A 21,271-nucleotide genomic window follows, 5' to 3' on the forward strand; every position below is an offset into this window, starting at 1 on the left:
ATGAGAAAGGACAGAAATGATGGCCTCAAACTTTCTTACCATTTTTATCTATGGCAGGATCCTCATGCAGGAAGGTGATGGGATGAATTTTATTAACTCCGTGCATTTGCCTAAATACACACCTGTGTTCTTCAGGATATTTGGACTAAACTAGAGTCTGGTGCCTGGGAGGAAAATAGTTCTTAATTATAAAAGATCTCTTATTTACACATCTCTTTAGTAGTACACATTTAAACATCTGGTTATGGGAAAGTCTGTGATGAGTTGGTACAATGTGTTGAAAGGGTCACCTTTAAAGAAAGATGCTTGGGAGGATGGACTGCCCCGAGATAGAAAAGATTGCAAACAAACTCTTTCTTACCTATCATTCCATTAAACCCCGGGTTTAAGGTGGTAGAAGGGTGACCATTGAATAGTGTTAGGGAGAGTCTTGTCCCTAGTCTAGAGAAGAAACATGCCATGGTAGAAAGGGCATGGACGTTGAGTCTTGACAGACCTGGTTCAAATCCCACCCAAAACATTTAGCTAAAGGTCATGTGACCTTAACAAGTTGCTTAATTTCTCTGAAACTCAGCTTCTTTATCTATAAAATGGGAGATGCTCCAGACACTGTGCTAAGTCCTATATATGTGTTCTCTTATTTGATTTTCAGAACAGCCCTATGAAGCAGGTACTAATAAACCCATTTGACAGACATGGGCACTGAGGCACAGAGAGTTTGAGAATTGCTCAATGTCGTGCCCCTCAAGGATTCTAACTTGGTCAGGCTGACTCCATAGCATATGCTTTTTTTTTTGAGATAGAATTCACATAACACAAAATTCACCCTTTCAAAGTATACAAGTCAGTGGTTTTTAGTGTAGTAAGTACAGTAAGAAACCTCATGCTCATTCATAGTCCCAGAGCCCATGCTCTTGCTCACTGTATTTTACTGTCTCATTTGCAGTGCTGTTACGGGGACGAATGGTAATATGTATAAGCCCTAGCACAGTACCTGGGCATAGTGAACAGTGAGAAAATGTAGTGTGCATTTACGAGTGTGTTAATGGCAATTCTTGCCCTCACATTTCCACCCAAATTTTCTTATTGGCCCACAGTCACCTTCCTGAATGATGTTTGTTAACAAAGAATGAAACATGGGGAAAATAAAACATAATCCAAATAGCTTATTTTCATGTGGAAGGAACAGAAGTGAAAGAGCTCTTTTAATGAGCTCAAATATGATTGGAGAATGTGGGAAAAGCTTTTTATTTTTATTTTTTAATAAGACATAGATTCCTTTCACAATTCAAGTCCTGCTTGCTTTAAGAACTTTTTTTTCTACTTAATGTTTCACTTAAAGTTACAAAGAAAATTCACTGGGATCTTTGCTGTAGAGCTTTTACATTTCATGAATCAGGTATCTAAAGCAAGATATTGATCAGATGTTAAACATTAGTTTTACTTTTTGGATATAATGACAGTATGACTTTGTGGCATTAAGCAAACTGATATACCTCATTTTGTTTAGTTTCCCTTGTTGTAAAACAAGTTAATTATCAACAGTTATAGTTTAATCAGATTTGAATTACAAGGTATAATGTTTTTAATTAGAAATTTATTACTGGAAAAACATTATCATGAATAGTAGAAAAATTGCCCACCATGGACCCAGAGTCTAAAGCAAATGACACGATATTTAAATAAAAATTTAAGAAAGACCATATGTAAATATATATAACAACAAAAATAATTTTTTTAATCCAGTGGTCACTATGAGCCTGTGAAATTTCTTGCCAGCTTGAAGATTCTTTGAGTATCTTCATGAGGGGTGTGGAGAGTTTCTGAGAAAATTATTCAGTATATTTTAATATGAAAAATTTCTACTGTGTGAACCTTAAAAACCCTGTTATGAAATGGCAAGCCTATATCCCTTATCAAAGTAAATTGCCTAAAAATATAGTTTGGCATAAGCAAATAATGCAAAGTGAATAAAGAAAATGTTATTATAAAGCCTTATTAACTGTAGGCTTTAAGAGATGTGAGGGGCACCTGGGTGGCTCAGTCGGTTAAGTGTCTAACTCTTGATTTCAGCTTAGGTCATGACCTCGCAGTTTGTGAGATTGAGTCCTGCGTTGGGCTCCACGCTTACAGTGCAGAGCCTGTTTGGGATTCTGTCTCTCCCTGTCTCTGCCCCTCCCCACCCCCTCTCTCTCTCTCTCTCTCTGTCTCTCTCTCAAAAATAAATAAATAAACTTAAAAAAAAGGAGATTAAAAGGCATATCAACTAATGTGTAGACCTCATTTTCATCTTGAGTCAAATAAACTATAAAGAATTATATCTGTGAGAGAATTAGAAATTTTAACATTGAATAATTTATGTTAAGAATCTACTGTTGACTACATCAAAGTAAAAAGCTTTTGCACGGCAAAAGAAACCATCAACAAAAAGAAAAGGCAGCCTCCTGAATGAGACAGATATTTATTTGCAAATCATACATCTGATAAGGAGTTAATTCCAAAGTATATAAAGATACAACTTAATGTACAAAAAAACCCCAAACAACCTGATTAAAAAGTGGGCGAGGACTTAATAGACATTTTCCAAAGAAGATACACAGATGACCGACTGGCAGGTGAAAAGACGATCAGCTTCACTCATCATCATCAGGGAGATACAAATCAAAGTCACAATGAGATATCACCTCACACCTGTTAGACTGGTTAGTATCAAAAAGACAAGAAATACCAAGTGTTGGCGAGGATGTGCAGAAAAGAGAACTCTTACATACTGTTGGTGGGAATGTAAATTTGTGCAGCCACTATGGAAAACAGTTTGGAGGTTCCTCAAAAACTTAAAAATGGAACTACCATATGATTCAGCAATTCTATTTCTGGGTGCTTATCCAAAGAAAACAAAAACACCAATTCAAAGATGTATATGCATCTCTCTATGCTCACTGCAGCATTATTTACAATAGCTAAGATATGGAAGTAACCTAAGTGTCCATTGATGGATGAATGGTTAAAGGTGATGAGGTAGATTTATACAATGGAATATTACTCATCCATTAAAAAGAATGAAATCTTGCCATTTGTGACAGCATGGATCGACCTAGAGGGCATTATGCTAAGTGAAGTAAATCAGTCAGAGAAAGCCAAATACCATATGATTTCACTTATATGTGGAATCTAAAACAAATGGGGGCACCTGGATGGCTCAGTCACTTAAGCGTCCCAACTTTGGCTCAGGTCATGATGTCACAGTCTGTGAGTTCGAGCCCTTCATGGGGCTCTGTGCTGGCAGCTCGAAGCCTGGAGCCTGCTTCCGATCTGTGTCTCCCTGTCTCTCTGCTCCTACCCGGCTCGTGCTCTGCCTCTGTCTCTGTCTCTCTCTCTCAAAAATAAATAAACATTTAAAAAACAAAAATAGAAAAATAAACAAAACAAATGAACAAACAAAATAAAACAGAAACAGACTCATAGATATAGTAAACAAACTGTTGGTCACCAGAGTGGGTGAAATAGGTGAAGGGGATTAAGAGGTACAAACTTCCAGTTATAAAATAAATAAGTGACAGGAACGTAATGTACAGCATGGGGAATATAGCCAATAATACTGTAATAACTTTGTATGATGACAGATGCTAACTAGACTTATCATGGGGCCCATTTCATAGTATATGTAAATATTGGATCACTATGATGTACACTTGAAACTGGCAGGAGATAGTATGTCAATTATACTTCAATTTAAAAATAATCTATTGTTATTATTTTAGGTGTGACAATGGTGTTATGCTTATATATATATATTTTTAAAGAGTCCTTATCTTAGAGAGATATACACTGTGATATTGAAAGATAAAGTAATAGATGTCTGACATAGTATTCAAAATAGTATGGGAGAGGAAGGAAGAAATGGGGTGGGGGTGTATATTAGACCAGATGGGTCATAAATTGACTCTGATTGTTGAGGATGGATGATGTGTACATGGGGGTTTATTACACTGTTTTGTCTTTTGTATGCATTTAAAATTCTCATAATGCAAAGATAAAAGAAAAAGAAATCCAGGTTGAGAATTTTTTAAAATGTGACATTATTCTTATATTTCTATTGTAAGAACTAGTACATTAATGCATTAGATATTTTATGTGTCTCGGGCACAAAATACATAGAATAGTTAGCCTTTTTAAAAAAAAAACCTCAAGTTTAATGTTTTGTGATGGAAAGAGCATGAGTTTTGACATCAGAGGTAAATTTGAATGCCAGCTCCTCTACTTACAAACTGTGTGAGCTATGGCAAGTGACATAACCTCTTCATCTACAAAATGTTGCTAATAATATCTACTTCATAGTTATTGTGAGTTGTAAGAAATTACAATGCTATGACAAACTCAGGGGGAGTGCTTGCTTCCTGGTAGTTACTTACTACACACAAAACCAAAGTATTATTTTTATGTTTCAAAGTAGGTCTATGTGAGTAAATCCATGCATAGAACTTAAACAATATGTACGTCATGTCTTCCCATAAAATTCATCTATTCCAGCTGAACCCTAGTATAGGGCCATGTATATATTTGTGAGGCTTGCATTTAAAGGATGTATGTGCAGGATTTGTATTGGTAGGCACTTCTGAGGTTAGATTGATGAGCTTGCTGCTCTGTAATGTCTGAGACATGTTGAATCGAAGCAAAGATGTCATTTAACTTCTCGTCTCTTACTATCACATACTTGGGGCATGTAGTTATGACAGCTACAAGAAGCAAACCATTAACGCAGCAAAGAAACACCATCTTTGCACTAAAAAAGGAGAAAAGGGTCTCCCTTTGAAGTTGAAGAGAAGTGTTTTTAAATTAATGGAGTGTACAGTGATTTTACTAAGTTTTATTTATGAAAATACTCTTTGCATTCATGCCAGAAGGCTTTAGCACAGTCGTAAGTAGGATTTATACAAAGAAACACAGCCCAAATTTATGACGTGTTTGCAACTGTAAGAAAAAGTCTGAATTTACAATATTTGTAATTTATTGTTAAATATCTTTTCTATCACTATTCCTGGAATGCTAATATTTTATAAACACAAGTGTTGGTTATGAACCTAGAATATCCTAACTTATACTACTTTTTATAAAGAAGTCTTCCAGAATGTTTTCTATGTCTTTTGGGGATTTAATAACGGGAAATGTACACAGGACGAATACTCTTGCCTTTGGCTTTAGCCCAACTTCTTAGCATCAACAATCTTGACAGCTGCTTTTGTGACTTGACTTCCTTTAGGCCTTTCCCCCTTTCCTTTTTTGCTACATTTTATACAAATTCATCTGTAGAAAGTGGATATACACACAAGTTGTTTCTGAAGTTAATTACTGACTTTGATACCTTTTCAAATATTTTACTTCCTATACATCTACTGTTTGGTGCATTTTTTCAAAAAGAGTGCACCAGTATATTTTAAAATTAATACACTGTTTTGTAGCTATTGCCAAAAAGAGTTAAGATTTTTCTTTAATGAAAAGACTAATTTTTTTTCTTTTCAGTGTTAAAGTTTTCTAAGATTTTTATGTTCTTTCTAAATTCTCTATTCTGGAGTAGATGATATTGAGATGTAAGAAAAAGAATTGGAAAAGAATAAAATAAAAAATAAAACCTATTGTTGGTCAAAAAAAGAAAGAAAAAAACTGGATTTAATACAGTTGAAGGAAAAAAATCATTGGAATCAGATGCTGCTGCCTTCTGTGTCCTCTACACTATGAGTTATATGTAAGCATTCCTTAGAATAGGAAAGACTCCAAATAACCTGAATGTCTAGCATTAGGAGACTAGTTGAATAAAGTACGTCACATCCATTTAATGGAATATTACATACAAGTTAAAAGAACATAATACATATAGATGTGTAACATGTAAAGTTCTCCAAGGCATATTGTTAAATAAAAGGGCAATTTGGGCACACAGTGTACAATTCTCTGTGTGTGTACATGTATCTTGCACATGTGCTTGCTTTTTACTCAGGTATAGAATATTTTGGGGAGGATACACATGAATCTATGAGCAGTGGTAACCTCTGCTGAGGGGGATATCCAGATGAGCGGAAGAAAGAAGCTTCATTATTCATATCCTTTGGTACTATCTGAATTTTCACCACGTGTATATATTATTTTTAACTAAATATTGGTTAAAATGAGAAATGAGATAAATCTATATATGCTGATATGGAAGAACCTCCAAGATAAATGAATGGGAAGAAAAGTAGATTACAGAACAGGACAAATACTAACATTTGTTCAAAAAAAAATCCACTAACACAGACTCTTGTTACATTGAGATAAAAAATTTATGGCATGCTCAGAAACCCCCAGAATGGTTACCTCTGGAGAGAAGAACCAAGAGAAGCAAAGGAAAATGAGATTTCATTATATACCTTCCTGTAATGTTTGGAATTTTTTGCTCTGGGCATGTTTAACTTTTTTTTAAATATAATAAAGAAGTTTACTATAGTTGACAATACTGTATTGTATATTTGGAAGTTGACTAGAGTAGATCTTAAAAGTTCTCATGATAAGAAAAAAAAATTTGTAGCTATATGAGGCGATGGATTTTGACTAAACTTACAGTGGTGATCATTTCACAAGATATACAAATCACGATTTTGTCCACCTAAAACTAATACAATGTTGTATGTCGGTTATATCTCAATAAAACTGGAGGCAAAAAAAAAAAAAAAAAAAAAAAAAAAAGCTCACAAAACGACCTCGTTTAACACAATAGTGAGCTCTTTTTCAGTAGAATCATGATTTGGTAGTTTCATGTCCGTTCAGATTTTTTTTCCGTCTCCTTTACTTACTTATTTTTACATTTGAATTTACATCAGGCAGAATCCTGATGATGGTATGAAATAACGGCATTCTCTGTTGTTTAGTGTTTGAGGGCCAGCAATATATACGTGTGTTAGGTTGACTTATCACTTAAAAGTGAATTTAAAAGTAGATAATAAAGTAGTATCATATGATACCCATGGTCATCGATAAAGAACACCTTTCTTACCCCATCTCAGTCTTTTTTTTTCCATATGTGGTCATTAAAAGTTCATGAAATTTCTTGTTTTTATGCAGATGCAAAGAATGAAACTGATCAATAAATGACTGCTTTAAGTTTGATTAGTCTGGGAACTTTTGTTGAGGAAAAAAAACATATAAGTGATTTCTCTTGGAGAGTATTTTCCCTGGATAATACAGAAAAGTATGTGAGGAGTAGTTTCTGAACCGAAAGTTTGGGCATAAGAACTAATCTACTTCAGGAATTCTGCTTCTAATGAATTCTCATGTTGTGGACACAAAATATTGAGAGAAATGTGTAATGTGAGGTAAAGTGGAACATAACATTTTTTGCTTTTCTGCTCAAAACTTCTGTGAGTAAGTAGGTTAAGTCTTTGGACTTGAACCCCAGTGAATTTGTTTGATATTTGGAGGCTAAATAATGTGATGGTCGAGCCTAATTATACAGCAGTAATTTTTCGCTGTGCTGCCCATCACCACATACTTCTCTCAGAAACTTGTTTAATAATTACTGTTTACCAGGATGGCCGAAGTACCACTAATACAGGAAAGGGATGGCTTAGTTATGGACAAGGGAATTATATGATATGCAAAATGAAGCTTCCAGTTCCTGCTGACTCTTGTGAGGCAAAGAGTAAGAGAACCAACCTTCACACCTACCCTTGTCAGCTGACGTGTACTTACGCAGACTTGCCAGCCTGACCCGGTTCTTGATCACAGTTCATCACCAGACGGCATTTTCCTAAACTTAAAATGCAACACCCACTTACCCTCCTTAAGATTTGTGCACTTTCCTCGTGTTAGCGATACCCTAATGAAGAAGCAAAAATAAATTTTAAAAACAAGGAAATGCTCTTTCATGTGAAACTTCTGTTCCAAAAAGGACCAAACATTGAATGGAATTGTTGGTAGTGAGAGATTTTGGTTGTTGATTTTGTTGTTACGTGTTGTTATCATACACGAACACCTCTTTTTGAGGTGGGGTAGGCGTGGGGAGGCTGAACCTTGTCACCCTCTGCCATTTCAGCGTCAGTGGTATTGGAGGTCTGTATTACTCAAAGACAACTCACCTTCTCTTCAGTACGCTAAAAGTCATTTCGTGTCCAGGAGCACCTGGGGGGCTCAGTCGGTTAAGTGTCTGACTTTGTCTCAGGCCATGAGCTCCTGGTTTGTGAGTTCTAGCCCCGCGTCGGGCTCTGTGCTGACAGCTCAGAGCCTGGAGCCTGCTTCAGATTCTGTGTCTCCCTCCCTCTCTGCCCCTCTCCCGCTCACACTCTGTCTGTTAAAAATAAATAAACACTTAAAAAAAAGTCATTTCACATTTTCAGGCCTGCTAATCTTACCCACAGTCTATTCTTTATTATATGTTGTTTTATTTTTACTCTTTGGATTCTTTTCTTACATCTGATCTTCGCCCTATAGATCATGGAGTTCTATTCTTCTTTAGCAGAAGATACTGGGGTCCAACTGGCCTTACGGTTTCTCTCAAGAAGAAGAAATATGGGTAAACTAACTGAGGTATAATAGATCCTAGAATGCATCAGGACTGGAAGTCATTGCTAAGGACTACTACAATTTGTTATTTGGGAGAAGGAAACAAAAAAGATGGGAGGAGAGAGCAGGTTGAACCAATAGTCATAAAATTGCTGCATTCATACGTAATTACATCTTTTTTGAGGCATTTTCCTACTGTGAGACTTAAAAGATGATAGTGCCAGAAAAGAAGTACATTCTTTAATTAAGCCAGGTCAGAACTGCATTTGGGTGTGGAGTATGTTGGCCCATTTTCTATGAGGCAGGGTCAAAAATACCCAGGATTCAATAAAATCAAACAGAAGATGCTGGAAAAAAATTTCAACATATTGATAGGACAAAACCCAAAGTTTTCAGTAAGACTTACAAAAGACTATCTTTTGTAAGCATGAAATCCATGCCAAAAGGTGTTATTTTAAAAGTCACTGTAGGGGCTCCTGGGTGGCTCAGTCTGTTGAGCGTCCAACTCTTGATTTTGGCTCGAGTCATGATCCCAGGGTGGTGGGATTGAGCCCTGGGTTAGGCTCCACACTGAGTGGAGGGATTCTTTCCCTCCCCCTCTGCTGGGATTCTGTCTCTCTCCCTCTGCCGCACTCCCCAACTTGCGTTAGTGCTCTCTCTGTCAAATAAAAAAATATATAAAAAATTAAAATTAAAATCCCTACAACAATACTACTCCAATAAATTTGAACCCGTGAATTGAACCAGCTCCTTCTTCGCGAAATCACTGACCACATTTGGCTTTGTTGATTAGTTCAATGCCTAATGTGGTTACTAGTACTACTACTATTTATAATGATTTATACTTTTGATTATAGATTTACTTCACCCAAGTAAAGAACAAAACACTAATTAATAGCATAGGCCATAAATCCAAGTCATTGACGGTCATTCAGTATGCTTTGCCTTTGAGTAATGATCATGATTTAGGAAGCATACAGTTTTGAAGACTGTACAGCTCAGTGGATTAGAACAAGAGCTTAGGAACCAGACAACAAGGGGTCAAAGCCTAGCTCTGCCACTTATGAGTCACTTATGTGACTTTAGGTAAGTTATTTAGTCTCTGTGTCTCAATTTCTTTATCTGCAGCTTTGAGATAATAACATACCACAGGATTAGCTTGAGAATTAAATGAGATAGTATGTGAAGAATCTTGACCTAGAGCCTGTACCCAGTAAGCCTTCAGTAAGCTGTTATATTGTTATTCTTGCTATAGCTTTCTCCTGTAAGTCAAAGCATGTGGAGAATTCAGTTGAATAGCTTCATAATAAGAATTAAACACTGAAAAATACAGTGGTCCAAGGAAAACAGAACTACGAACCAATAATTCCAGGTTATGATCGCCTGGTTGACATATGATAAATGCGTTTATTTTACATTGTATTTATCCATATATACCAAATACTTAGGTTTACATATTTTGAATTCTGTCAAAGTCTCATTACTATTGAAAATATTCTAACCCAGCAGGCTCCATTTTAGTACCAGTTGAACGATAACAGTAGTAGATAGAATGTGTTATTATAAAGCCAGAATGATTGCTGACAGGCTATAATTTGCTTTATGAAGTGTGCGTTGTCACATATACAATTATCTGGTTTGTATTTGTTGCTGCCAGCCCTCCAGTTTGTTAATGTCCAGAAGTTATGCCTTATGTGAAACCTAAAAAGGGTTAAAAATCTCAGCGTTTTCTGGTGGGGGAGGGGTAGGAGCAGGAAGGTTCACTTGGTGGCTACCTTTTTTTTTTTTTCTTTTTTAAGAACTAGGATGATGCTACACACTGCAGCCCACCCTACTGGTCAAAATGAAAAACTGCATCATAAAAGACCACTTTTTTGAAGGAGGGGGAAAAAAAACTTTTCAGTTTGTTCCCCTGGGTATTTTCCTGTCCAACCCCCCCACTGACAGGTGTAGTTCATTTTTGAAATATTATTAAGCTATGCTGCACTTTTGGTTGTTGGATTCACAGATGTTGTAGTGACTGTGCTATAAGCGTCTAAGCAATTTGATCCCATTTCTAATCATTTGGACTGCTATTCTCTGCAATGATATCCCTAAAAGTTCTTAAGAAGGCTGTTATTCTCAGCATGTTGAAAATAATACAATTAGTAAACAGTATCATGAGCTAAAAAACTTAACGTTAAGCTCAATTTATTTCTTGTACATTCAAGATCTACTTGGAGCAGCTTTTTAAAAGAATGATAAATGGGAACTTTCTTTACCTGACCTATCATTTGTTCTGTAGACTTAATGACATTCGGTACTATTACACTCACTGCCAGGGCCTTGGGGGAAAAAAAGAATATTTATACATTGAGTTATGGCTAGATGTTGGGGGGCGGGGGATGGCCAGGAAGTCAGGCTGCATCGAATGGAGAAGAATTTGAGACCTTCACTACACATGGATTAATCACAAGGACTAACCACGTAAATCCAAATGGATATTTAGAAATCAGTGAAGCTTCTAAGATGTTCTGTGGGAAACACCATACATTTTCTAATGCATGAGTGTGTGCAAAATGTTATCTAATTTATAACACAAGTGTTGACAGAACTTTAGCTTTGGTGTTGCAAATGGGCTCCATAACATATTTACATGTGAGGAACATTTCACATATATGGGCACATATGTACCCAACCTGTTCTAGTTGGTGTTATATTCAATAACTTAGGTGAATGGTTATAATAAGGAATAATAAGCAGCAGTTTTTCTAATCTTACCTTAGTTCAGCTTTGGGAACTGCATTACCATTAAATTGGTCTGTGAAAACCTGGCAATATTAATGCTATGAAGCATGAAAACTAACTGGATTTGGATCAGGGACCTTTATTTATAGCATTTTCTTTAGGATTTATTAGTTTAAAGAGGGAGCTGTGTGTCTCATGGGTTCTTAAATATTAAATAGAGTCAGAAGTCGTGTGTTCCTTTCCAACAGCAACAATAAAAACAAAGAACAAAAAATTGCAGACAATTCTACATTAATTTCAATTTCCTGATTTTATCCAGAGGTACTTGGTGAAGCGATAGCAAACCCTAGGAATTTTGAACCACACCATAGAAACAGTTGGTTGCAGACGTGAATAAAGTCTTTATAATAGAGCTCACAATTAATTAGAAGTAAAAGATGATGGCTTCATACTAACGTGGAAAAACCATTGAGCCTTTACATGTTGAATAAGCAAACATACACTTATATGTTTTATCTATTTGTTAACTGTCATGTTACTTTTTATGCTTAAACTGCTTTCAGTCTGTTTTCAGTTCTTTGGTAAAGTTGTCATTATGGCCTGTTTTTGTCCCTAAATAGTACCTGTAAGTTAAGAATCAGATGGGTTTGCTAGGAGTGAAAATAGTTACAAGGGGAACATCATCATGGTTCATTTTTTTCCCCCTGTTTTATTTGGAATTGAATTAGGAAATGAAAGTTTTTAGCAGTCTAATTCACTTCTCCATAAAGTTTATGGAGCAGCAACAGCTGGTTGAATCCATGGCAGAAAAAAGCCAACTTCTAGTGGCCAAGCTATTGTTTCAGAGTTGGGGGGGGGGGGTGGGACTCATTAACTGTTAATGAAAACACAGGGAATAAAAACAAATAGCACAGAAACCCTAGCAAATAATTACCTCACACCTGACACAAAGCTGCTTTATATTTCTGCTCCAAACTTCAGAAATTCCCAACTTATCATTCTATGGAGCATGGATGAAATTGAGTTTGACTCTCAGGAACGAACAATAGAGAAATCATCCCTCTTATAGGCCCCTCAGCACGATACTCAGAGGAGAACTGCCATTGGATATACTGAGGAGTGTATCCGGTGCCCAATTCTTATGACACTTAGGGTAGAGCAGCAAATTACCAGCTAATAGCAGATGAACACTTGATATAGTTTCCCCAGATCTTGTACAGAAATACAAAGAAAAGGGACCAGAGGTGGTGGATGTGATTAATGGAGATATTGTGTGTGAGAATATATATCTGTGTAGAAATATATTGATTCTGAGCAAGTTGCAATGGGAAAGCGTGTCTCTAGTGGCAAGGGGCCTTGCTTGTGAGAAAGCCACTCTAAGCAGATGGAGTTCTAAGCCCTAATTGTAGAGCTGCTGAATGGAAGTGTCTGTCACTATAGTTCGGGATCATTTATGTCTGATCCCACTGGACAACGGTAGTGGCCACTTGGAACTGCGATTCTCAGAGCTGCAGATGAATCCAGCGACCACTTGCGGTTATGTTTTAAGGAAAAATGATGTCCTCAACTTAAACAAATCCAAAATGACCACAGTAATTGCTGGTTCTCCTATAAAACTTTTCACCCATGCATCTTGAGTAGTTGTAATCATTTTAATTACACGGGAGTGTCTATTTATATACCGTTATAGGCTTTTTTCTGTGTGTGCCCAAGGGAGTTGGGCCACTTGATGTGACGCTAAAAACACTTCTAGCAACATTTCCACCATCAGGAACTAATTATGCTTGGATGTAAAACATATTTTTAAATGTTTCCCCCACCACAACCATTTTTAGTACCGACCCAGGCTCTGTTTTTGCTGCATCGAGTTGTATACCTTTGCTGTTGATACTTTACAAAAGCATGGCCTTATATTTGGCACAGGAATGGCTGTTAAAAGCCCCCGTTGGGTAACTATGTCCAGAAACCATAGGAACCACATGGAAGTGACTTTTCCATTTGAAGTTGATAAATCAAATGCCAAATTCAGGCAGGTATTTTGGACGAGATTTTTTTTTTAAGTTTATTTATTTTGAGAGAAACAGAGAAAGTGTGAGTGGGGGAGGGGCAGAGAGAGAGGGAAAGAGAGAATCCCAAACAGGCTCCATGCTCAGCACAGAGCCCAATGCGGGACTCGATCTCATGAATTGTGAGATCATGACCTGAGCCAAGATCAAGAGTTGGATGCCTAACTGACTGAGCCACTCAGGCGCCCCTGGATGAGATTTTTTTAAATGGAGACTCTAAATCCAATTGAATTGGATTCTGGAACAGAAAAAGAACATTAGTGGAAAAACTGGTGAAATCCAAATAAAGTCTATAGTTTAGGTAATAGCAGTGTACCAATGTTAATTTCTTGGTTTGGACAGACATAGCCTAGTTATGTAAGAAGTTGACATTGGGAGAAGTTAGGTGAAGGGTGTGCAGGAACCCTCTGTACTATCTTTGCAATATTTACAATAAATCTAAAATTATACCAAAATAAAATTTTCATTTAAAATACAACAAAACAGGGGGCCCAGGTGGCTCAGTCGAGCGTCCAACTCTTGATTTCAGCTCAAGTCATGATCCTAGGTTTGTGGGATGGAGCCTGTTTGGGATGCATTCCCCCACCTCTCTCTCTGCCCCTCTCCCCAACTCGTGCACTCTCTCTTTCTAAAATTAAAAAATTATGCTCTGGTTTCTCTTCAGATCGCATAAATCTTTCGCCTTTTACTAAAATTAAAAAATTAAGTAAGTAAGTAATTAAAACACAACAAAACAAAGCCCCTCCTGATCTGCTTATTTAAAAAAAAAAAGTCTGGAATGCTAGAATATGTAAGAGTAGTTTTGTCAAATTTCTGAAGCCAGCAGAAAATTGAGTCTAGAACGATAGTTGATAATGTTCAGTATATCCTACAAATGTTAAATTTTGCTTGGCAACCCAAACTGCTACTTCTTTTTTTTTTTTTTTTTTTTTAATGGATTTTGGTTTGGCTCAAATTTTTAAAATTCCTTTAACCTCACAGCTCACTTTCAGGTTACTTGCCAACGCAGTCCATTAGGTTGTATTGATAATATAATTTCAGTGGATTTGCAGTGATGTAAAATTTGAGTCATTTAACCTTCAGTCCAGGTTTTGAAAATTTTTCTGGTTATAAAGGCGAAATTTCGCAGTGATACTTTAAGCATAACCGTAATCAGCTTTGTATGCTGATCAGTAGCCTAATAAAGGAGAGCATTTCTTCTGGCTCTGACCAACAACTACTGTGTGAGGTGGTGGTGGTGGGTGCTGTTGTCTTGTTTTAAACTTTTCTTTTCCACAATAAAGCCCATAGTTTATTTCTAAAGTCCTATATATGCAGGTGTTCAACTCAGTTATGGACAAGCTACCTACCATTGAGTATTCGTAGAGGAGTCTAGATACGATCATCTAATTTATGGAAAGAGAAGGCCACAGCCATTCTCTTTTCATCATTTTATATCCTCCCTATCCTTCCAGTTTAATTGTAGGAAATAAACCTTTAAAGTGAGGCAATACAGATTCTATGTAGGTTGTTTGGTTTCACTGCTCCCTCGTTGAAATCCAGGGCCAAAACTCTACAGTGTTTACGGAGATTAGCATTGGTGATTTCCTTTGGAAATTAGTATTTGAGATAATATTAAATTCAGTTGAAAATCCCCTTTTCATGTTTGTGAAATGAACTGAGCAGCTGTTGGTGTCCTTTTATCAGCACACTGTACCTCTGTTTGGGGGATTTTAAGGAAACCATTTGCAATGCAGAGTCTTTTCTTCCGGTTTCTGAATGATCGAACATCTTCCATCTGAACCTTTTAAAGTATCATAATAGCATGGGCCACTTCTACAAAATATAATCCAATGTATGTTGAAAACACCCAAAAGGGATTAGCATTGTTTTAATTGCATAATTCAGTATTGCATATACATTACCTTTCATCAAAGCCATTTTACAGAACAAACATTACCTTCTTAGGGCTTTTAGAATTCCTAAGAGGTTGGTTGCATGGGCTGTAAACTAGAATTATAAAGAGAGAACTTTCTTAAGATTGCAAAACAAGTAGTGATTTAAATTGGAATAGAATCCAGCAAAGTCTAGGTTCTCTCTGTTTTTAAGGCTCTTAGTTTTCAGAGAAGGGAAGAATACTGGCCTTGTTACATTATATTATGTACAGGTTAACCCTTTGTGTGATTTATTCTATCCTATTTGGAAATATATAGAGAAACAGGCATTCAGAGTAAAGGCTGTAATTAATGGAAGACAAGTAAATACGAATGCATATTTATATAGCTGTGTTCTCATTTTAAGTGTGGTGGAGAAGTTTCTTTCTGGTGGCAAGAGGTCTCCCCACTCTCTGATAACCGTTTCTAAGTTCTAGTTAGTTGAATGGAAAATTTCCCAGCCAGGTAAGTTGGTTCTTATTTATTTTTTCCTCATATGTTAATGGATAGTGGCCATGTTATCTTTTGGGGGTTTGGGGTGAATGGCAGAAGAAATCTACGAAGACCTTTATAAAGATGTCCCAAGTGTGACCTGACTTTTGTCCTTTTTTATCCCTCAGGGGGAGACCAAGCTGAAAGTTTCCTTGGACAGGACAGCTCTGATGATAACCATAGTGGAACTCATGGCCCCTCTCTCACATCAGATGCACCTTTTTTGCCCGATTATCAGGATGAGGGTGAGTGTCATCTTTCTGGATCTTGGGTTGACCGCACTTTGTTACTTTTTGTCTTGGTGTCTTTGCCTTTTGTCATTTTGAACCAAGCTGACTTCAGTGAGTTTTCTGTATTGGTAATCACTAGTTTGCAAAGAACAACTATTTGTTTAGTTGTGGTGCTGATCTTCCTAGGTAAGTCAATACTTCTGAAGCTAATGTATTTAGGGAAACACTAATTCCATGCTGGAGCAGGAAGACATCGTTATTGATCTTTTTATAAGAACTGTAGCTCAAAAGCTAAGAGGGCATTTTAAGATTGCCCAGTTCACCGTCTTACAGCTTTCTTAGTTTCACAGTGTTGCATGAGAATTGGAGCTTTCATTTGGTGATTATTGGATTATTGATTTATTGTGGATTATTTGAGACCCTTGAACCGATAATATTATAGTAAGATATGATTTTTATCCATGCTTCTCACCTATCCCTCTCTGACCATGTTGGTGTTATTCAAAGGGAAGTGGAAGCCACAAGAACCACAATGTAAATCTTCATGGAGCATTCATTTTCCTTGAAGATTTGGGAATGAGAGGAGTTAAATAATTCAACTGTTACAAACATTACTTTTATATTAAATTTTATATTACATTGGTATGTAATAGAGTGGGATGCAAAATATGCATTAATTTTTAAGATACATGAATATAAAAATTTTGTCTTAGTGGCTGCTAGTTTCTGGCTCAGGCTCAGATATCCCAAGGGTGGGGGTTCACTGTGCCTCTTCTGGCATCTGGCCACTTGAACAGACGGTTTGATCATCACTGATGCACACGGTTATCTTACCAAAGCCTCTCTTGTGCCTTTTCAGTGGGGGGAAAAAGGTAGAGATGCTACTAAACTGAATATTAAATTGGAATCATATTATTCACTTAGGGATTGGGAGTAAAGTTGGTAAACTATTCCTTATTTCTCTTCATTAGCCTGTAATCTTTTAATTTATTTTTCTGTCAGATTTCCCTATGACTTTGGCATTTGCCGAGAGTTCACAATCCCTAATTCCTTTCTCTTTTTAACATATCCATTAATTCTTTTTTTTTTCTGAAGCTTTTATTTAAATTCCAGTTAGCTAATATACGGTGTGATATTAGTTCACTTATCCATTAAATCTCATTTCATTTAGCCCATTCGACAGTTCATATTTTCTCCACATCAGAACTATGAATTCCATTGTGCAGAAACATTTTATTTTGCTTGAGATTTGTATACTAACGCAGTTAGTAATACCCAAGTTTTAGAAATTGGGGCTTACAATTTAGGATCTGTATATTGACTCAAGTATTACACTTAAAAACATTGTTTGGATTGAAAGCTTAATAGTTGCACTGGTGGTTTATTATAATTTTAGAAAATTAACAGTGCAAAACATTAAAAAAACCAACCTTCCATTTGTTTTTGATTAACCTAATGCTTGACAGAATTAGAACAGTAGCACCTCATTAATCCATAGGTCACTTATTTGGTACTTCCAACTTTCCCAAACACAGCTGAGAACACAATAAGTTAGCCAGAAAGACCTCTAAGTGGGAATAGATGTTCCCGAGTGCTGTGTTAACACTTACATACCATATTCTTGGGAAGACCCCTGAGGCCCTCACTGGGATTCCTCTTCTTACAAATTTCCTTTTTTTTTTTAAGTTTATTCATTTATTATTTCAGAGAGAGTAAGATAAAGAGAGAGCACGTGCGCACACACCTACACAAGAAGGAGAGGGGGAGACAGAGAGGGAGACACAGAATCCGAAGCAGGCTCCAGGCTCTGAGCTGTCAGCACGGAGCCCAATGCAGGGCTCGAACCCAGGAACCGTGAGATCACGGCCTGAGCCAAAGTCAGACACTAACCCGACTGAACCACCCAGGCGCCCCTCCTCTCCTTACAAATTTATAACCATTAGCATGTTTTGATTTCTCAACCCACAGTAGGATGAAACATCAAGTTAGAAGAAGGGGCACTTTAGAGGCATCAATTAAATAATATGGAGGTGAGAAAGAAGAAAACAACTAAAAACTTATACAGAAAACAAAATCTGTAAAGAAATAAAATTTATATAGGAACTTAAAAACACTGGGGCCATATCATACTGTAGAAATAAGTGGCCCAAACTAAGAGCTCAGTGCCTTAATAAAGTAAAACTTTTTTAGCTAGCATTTATTGAGCACTTACTGTGTGCCTTGCATCTGTGTTCTAAGTACTTTGCATATATCACCATTTAATCCTGTGAAGAGCCCTAGAGGTAGATATTAGGATTAGCCTCATTTCACAGAGAAGGAGGCGGAGACCCAGGGAAGTTAACTTATCTCAGATCACACAGCTAGTAAGCAATAGTGCCAGGATTTATACCTATGCAGTCTAGTTCTAGAACCTCTGCTTTTAACCACTCTACTATCTTTACCACTCTCCTTATCTATGTTGGAGATAAAAATAAAGATAAAGAAGATGGATTAATGTTTCAGACATTTTGGGGGCACCTGGGTGGCTCAGTCAGTTAAGCATCTGACTTCAGCTCAGGTCATGATCTCACGGTCTGTGAGTTCGAGCCCCGCGTTGGGCCCTGTGCTGGCATCTCAGAGCCTGGAGCCTGCTTCAGATTCTGTGTCTCCCTCTCTCTCTCTATCCCTACCCTGCTCGTGCTCTGTCTCTCTGTGCCTCAAAAACAAATAAACATTAAAAAAAATGTTTCAGACATTTTGGTTAAGACTATACAGATACGGAAAGTTTGCTTAAAAGTAGTTTCATTAAAAATAGTTGAAATTAGGGGCGCCTGGGTGGCTCAGTCGGTTAAGCGGCCGACTTCGGCTCAGGTCATGATCTCGCGGTCAGTGAGTTCAAGCCCCGCGTCGGGCTCTGTGCTGACAGCTCAGAGCCTGGAGCCTGTCTCAGATTCTGTGTCTCCCTCTCTCTGACCCTCCCCCCATTCATGCTCTGTCTCTCTCTGTCTCAAAAATAAATAAATGTTAAAAAAATTTATAAAAAAAAAAATAGTTGAAATTAAAAAAAAAAAATAGTGTTAAAAGAGGTAAACCTAGTATCTGGAAAATTCCAAGGTGGAAACTTTGCTCCATAATGGTTCCCCATAAGAGAGGAGCTAACTATATTAGTAATATTAAATTCTTACTTCATTGATTTTAATTTATAGTTTTGTGCCTAAAAGTTAAGAGAATTCTCAAAAAAAAAAAAGTTAAGAGAATTCTCAAAGGGACATAGTCAATGCCAGAGGTAGGAATAGATTGTTTATGTGTTAGAAATTTGATTGTAGGATGTTGAAATAATGTTTATTTTAAAATATTTTTTTAATTTCACTTTTTTAAAGTTTTTATTTAAATTCCAGTTAGATAACATGCAGTGTAATATTAATTTCAGGGGCACAATGTAGTGATTCAACACTCCCACGCAACACCCAGTGCACATCACAAGTACACTCCTTAATCCCCTTCATCTGTATCACTCACCCCCGCCCCCCCACCCCGCCCCGTAACCGTCAGTTTGTTCTCTTTAGGTAAGAGTCTATTTCATGGTTTGCCTCCCTCTCTCTTTTCTTTTTTTTTTCCTTGCCATTTGCAATGACGTAGATGAAGCTAGAGAGTATTACACTAAGCAAAACAAGTCAGTCAGAGGAAAACAAATACCATACGATTTCACTCATATGTGGAACCTAAGAAACAAAGGAGCAAAGGGGAAAAAAAGAGAGAGAGGGAGATAATGTTTTAATATGAGTTTCTGCAAAGCACTGAAACCAGCACAGTACCTGAGTGCCTGATGCATAGTGGGCACGATAAATGTTTGTTTCCTTCCCCTAAAAAGTAAAGATACATACATTTCCTGTGACATTAAGGAGGTTTTAAAGATGTTAAAATTTTCAGTAAATGCTATATCCTAGACATAACTAGATTTTACCATTATTGAGAACAGTAACATTTGATATGCTACTTATTCATTATTTTAAATACTTTTTTAGAGATTACAAGGTACTACCAAGGCACTGTGCTAAGCAGTAAGTGAAATATGCAGTAAAAAAATCAGACATAGTCCCTGTCCTATGGAGTTTACCATCTCATTGGGAAAACACACTGTTATGAGCAGACAAATGAACAAATATAAAAATGTCTTCATTTGCTGGGGAAATAGCTAAGGTGATCCTTTAGGAAGAAAAGATATTCTTTGACTTTTTTTGTTGTGTCCGTTGTTTTAGACTTTTGGAACTTTATATCTTTATTAGAAAATGAAATGTCACTGTTAAAATATTTCAGCTTTGTTGAATTCCACCTCCAGCCAGAGCAGTATCCTAAATGTACAATTATAAAAGGACACACGGTCTGACCCATCCACCCATAACGTCAGTGTGAGAAGCCATGGTGCGTGTCGTGTTTGGATCATGCTTTTGTGAAGGCTACAAAGAGCTCTAGAAGCATATAGAAACCTGGCCAGGTGCACAGCTCAAAAAAAAAAAAAAAAAAAAAAAAAGTAAGAAAGAAAAGAAAAAAGAAAACCAAGGTTACAGGCTAAACCATGCATAAAAATGAGAGCATGTTGCTACCTAATCACAATTTCTTCTCCTTTTCCTTTGCAAATGCCCTCAATCTGAGAACAGCAGGCTATACCCTGTGGAGAGACACCCACAAATAAGAGCATAGTCACAGCATGGGAATGAAAACTTACTAACAAGTAATAACACTTAGATTTCTAAACCTAAGGAGGCGTAGTTTCTACCATATTGAAGTTTACTATGAAACACTGGATATAATTAATGTACAAAAGCCAGCCAGCTATGAAGCTCAAGATTTAATTGCTTTCATTGTCCAAAATATACGATGGATTTTAATGTGTCCATAAAATTATTTCATTAGTATACATTTTTAAAAGATAAGTGTACGTATATATATTTTTTGCAGATCGGTTGGGGAAGGTACTCTATAAACAGGGTATAGTGACTCCTTCTGGAAGAAAAAGAAAAAATAAAATTATTTTCTGGGAGAAGAAACCCAGAGTCTGTGACGGTATATTATTTATTATGTATTATATATTATCACATTCTAATTAAAGAAAAAGGAATGAATGGATATTGGACAAATAAATCTGGGAAGAAGTAAGAAAGAATGTTTTTAGAGTTTAGTTTTACATCAGGTTGTCAAAAGTTAGAGAAAGTTCTTATTCTCCAGTGAAATGAAAAATAGAATCAGAATTGTTAAATAGCTATAACCGTTTTTGGAGAAGAGTAATAATGAATATGTGAAAACCTGTTTTTGATCAATTTGTTATATGCTA

At 36.6% G+C, this 21,271-nt stretch overlaps 1 protein-coding gene across 1 annotated transcript in view; it reads left to right on the top strand.

Moving 5' to 3' along the window:
• The window catches only part of SKAP1 (src kinase associated phosphoprotein 1), a 278,148-nt gene that overhangs the window by 61,211 nt on the left and 195,666 nt on the right, over positions 1-21,271 (top strand). The window contains exon 4 of the mRNA XM_042914773.1: positions 15,859-15,975. Within this exon, the coding sequence (XP_042770707.1) occupies positions 15,859-15,975 (117 nt within the window). The remainder of the gene's footprint in view (positions 1-15,858; positions 15,976-21,271) is intronic.

The sequence above is a fragment of the Panthera leo genome, chromosome E1, assembly GCF_018350215.1.
Source record: "Panthera leo isolate Ple1 chromosome E1, P.leo_Ple1_pat1.1, whole genome shotgun sequence".
Lineage (NCBI taxonomy): Eukaryota > Metazoa > Chordata > Mammalia > Carnivora > Felidae > Panthera > Panthera leo.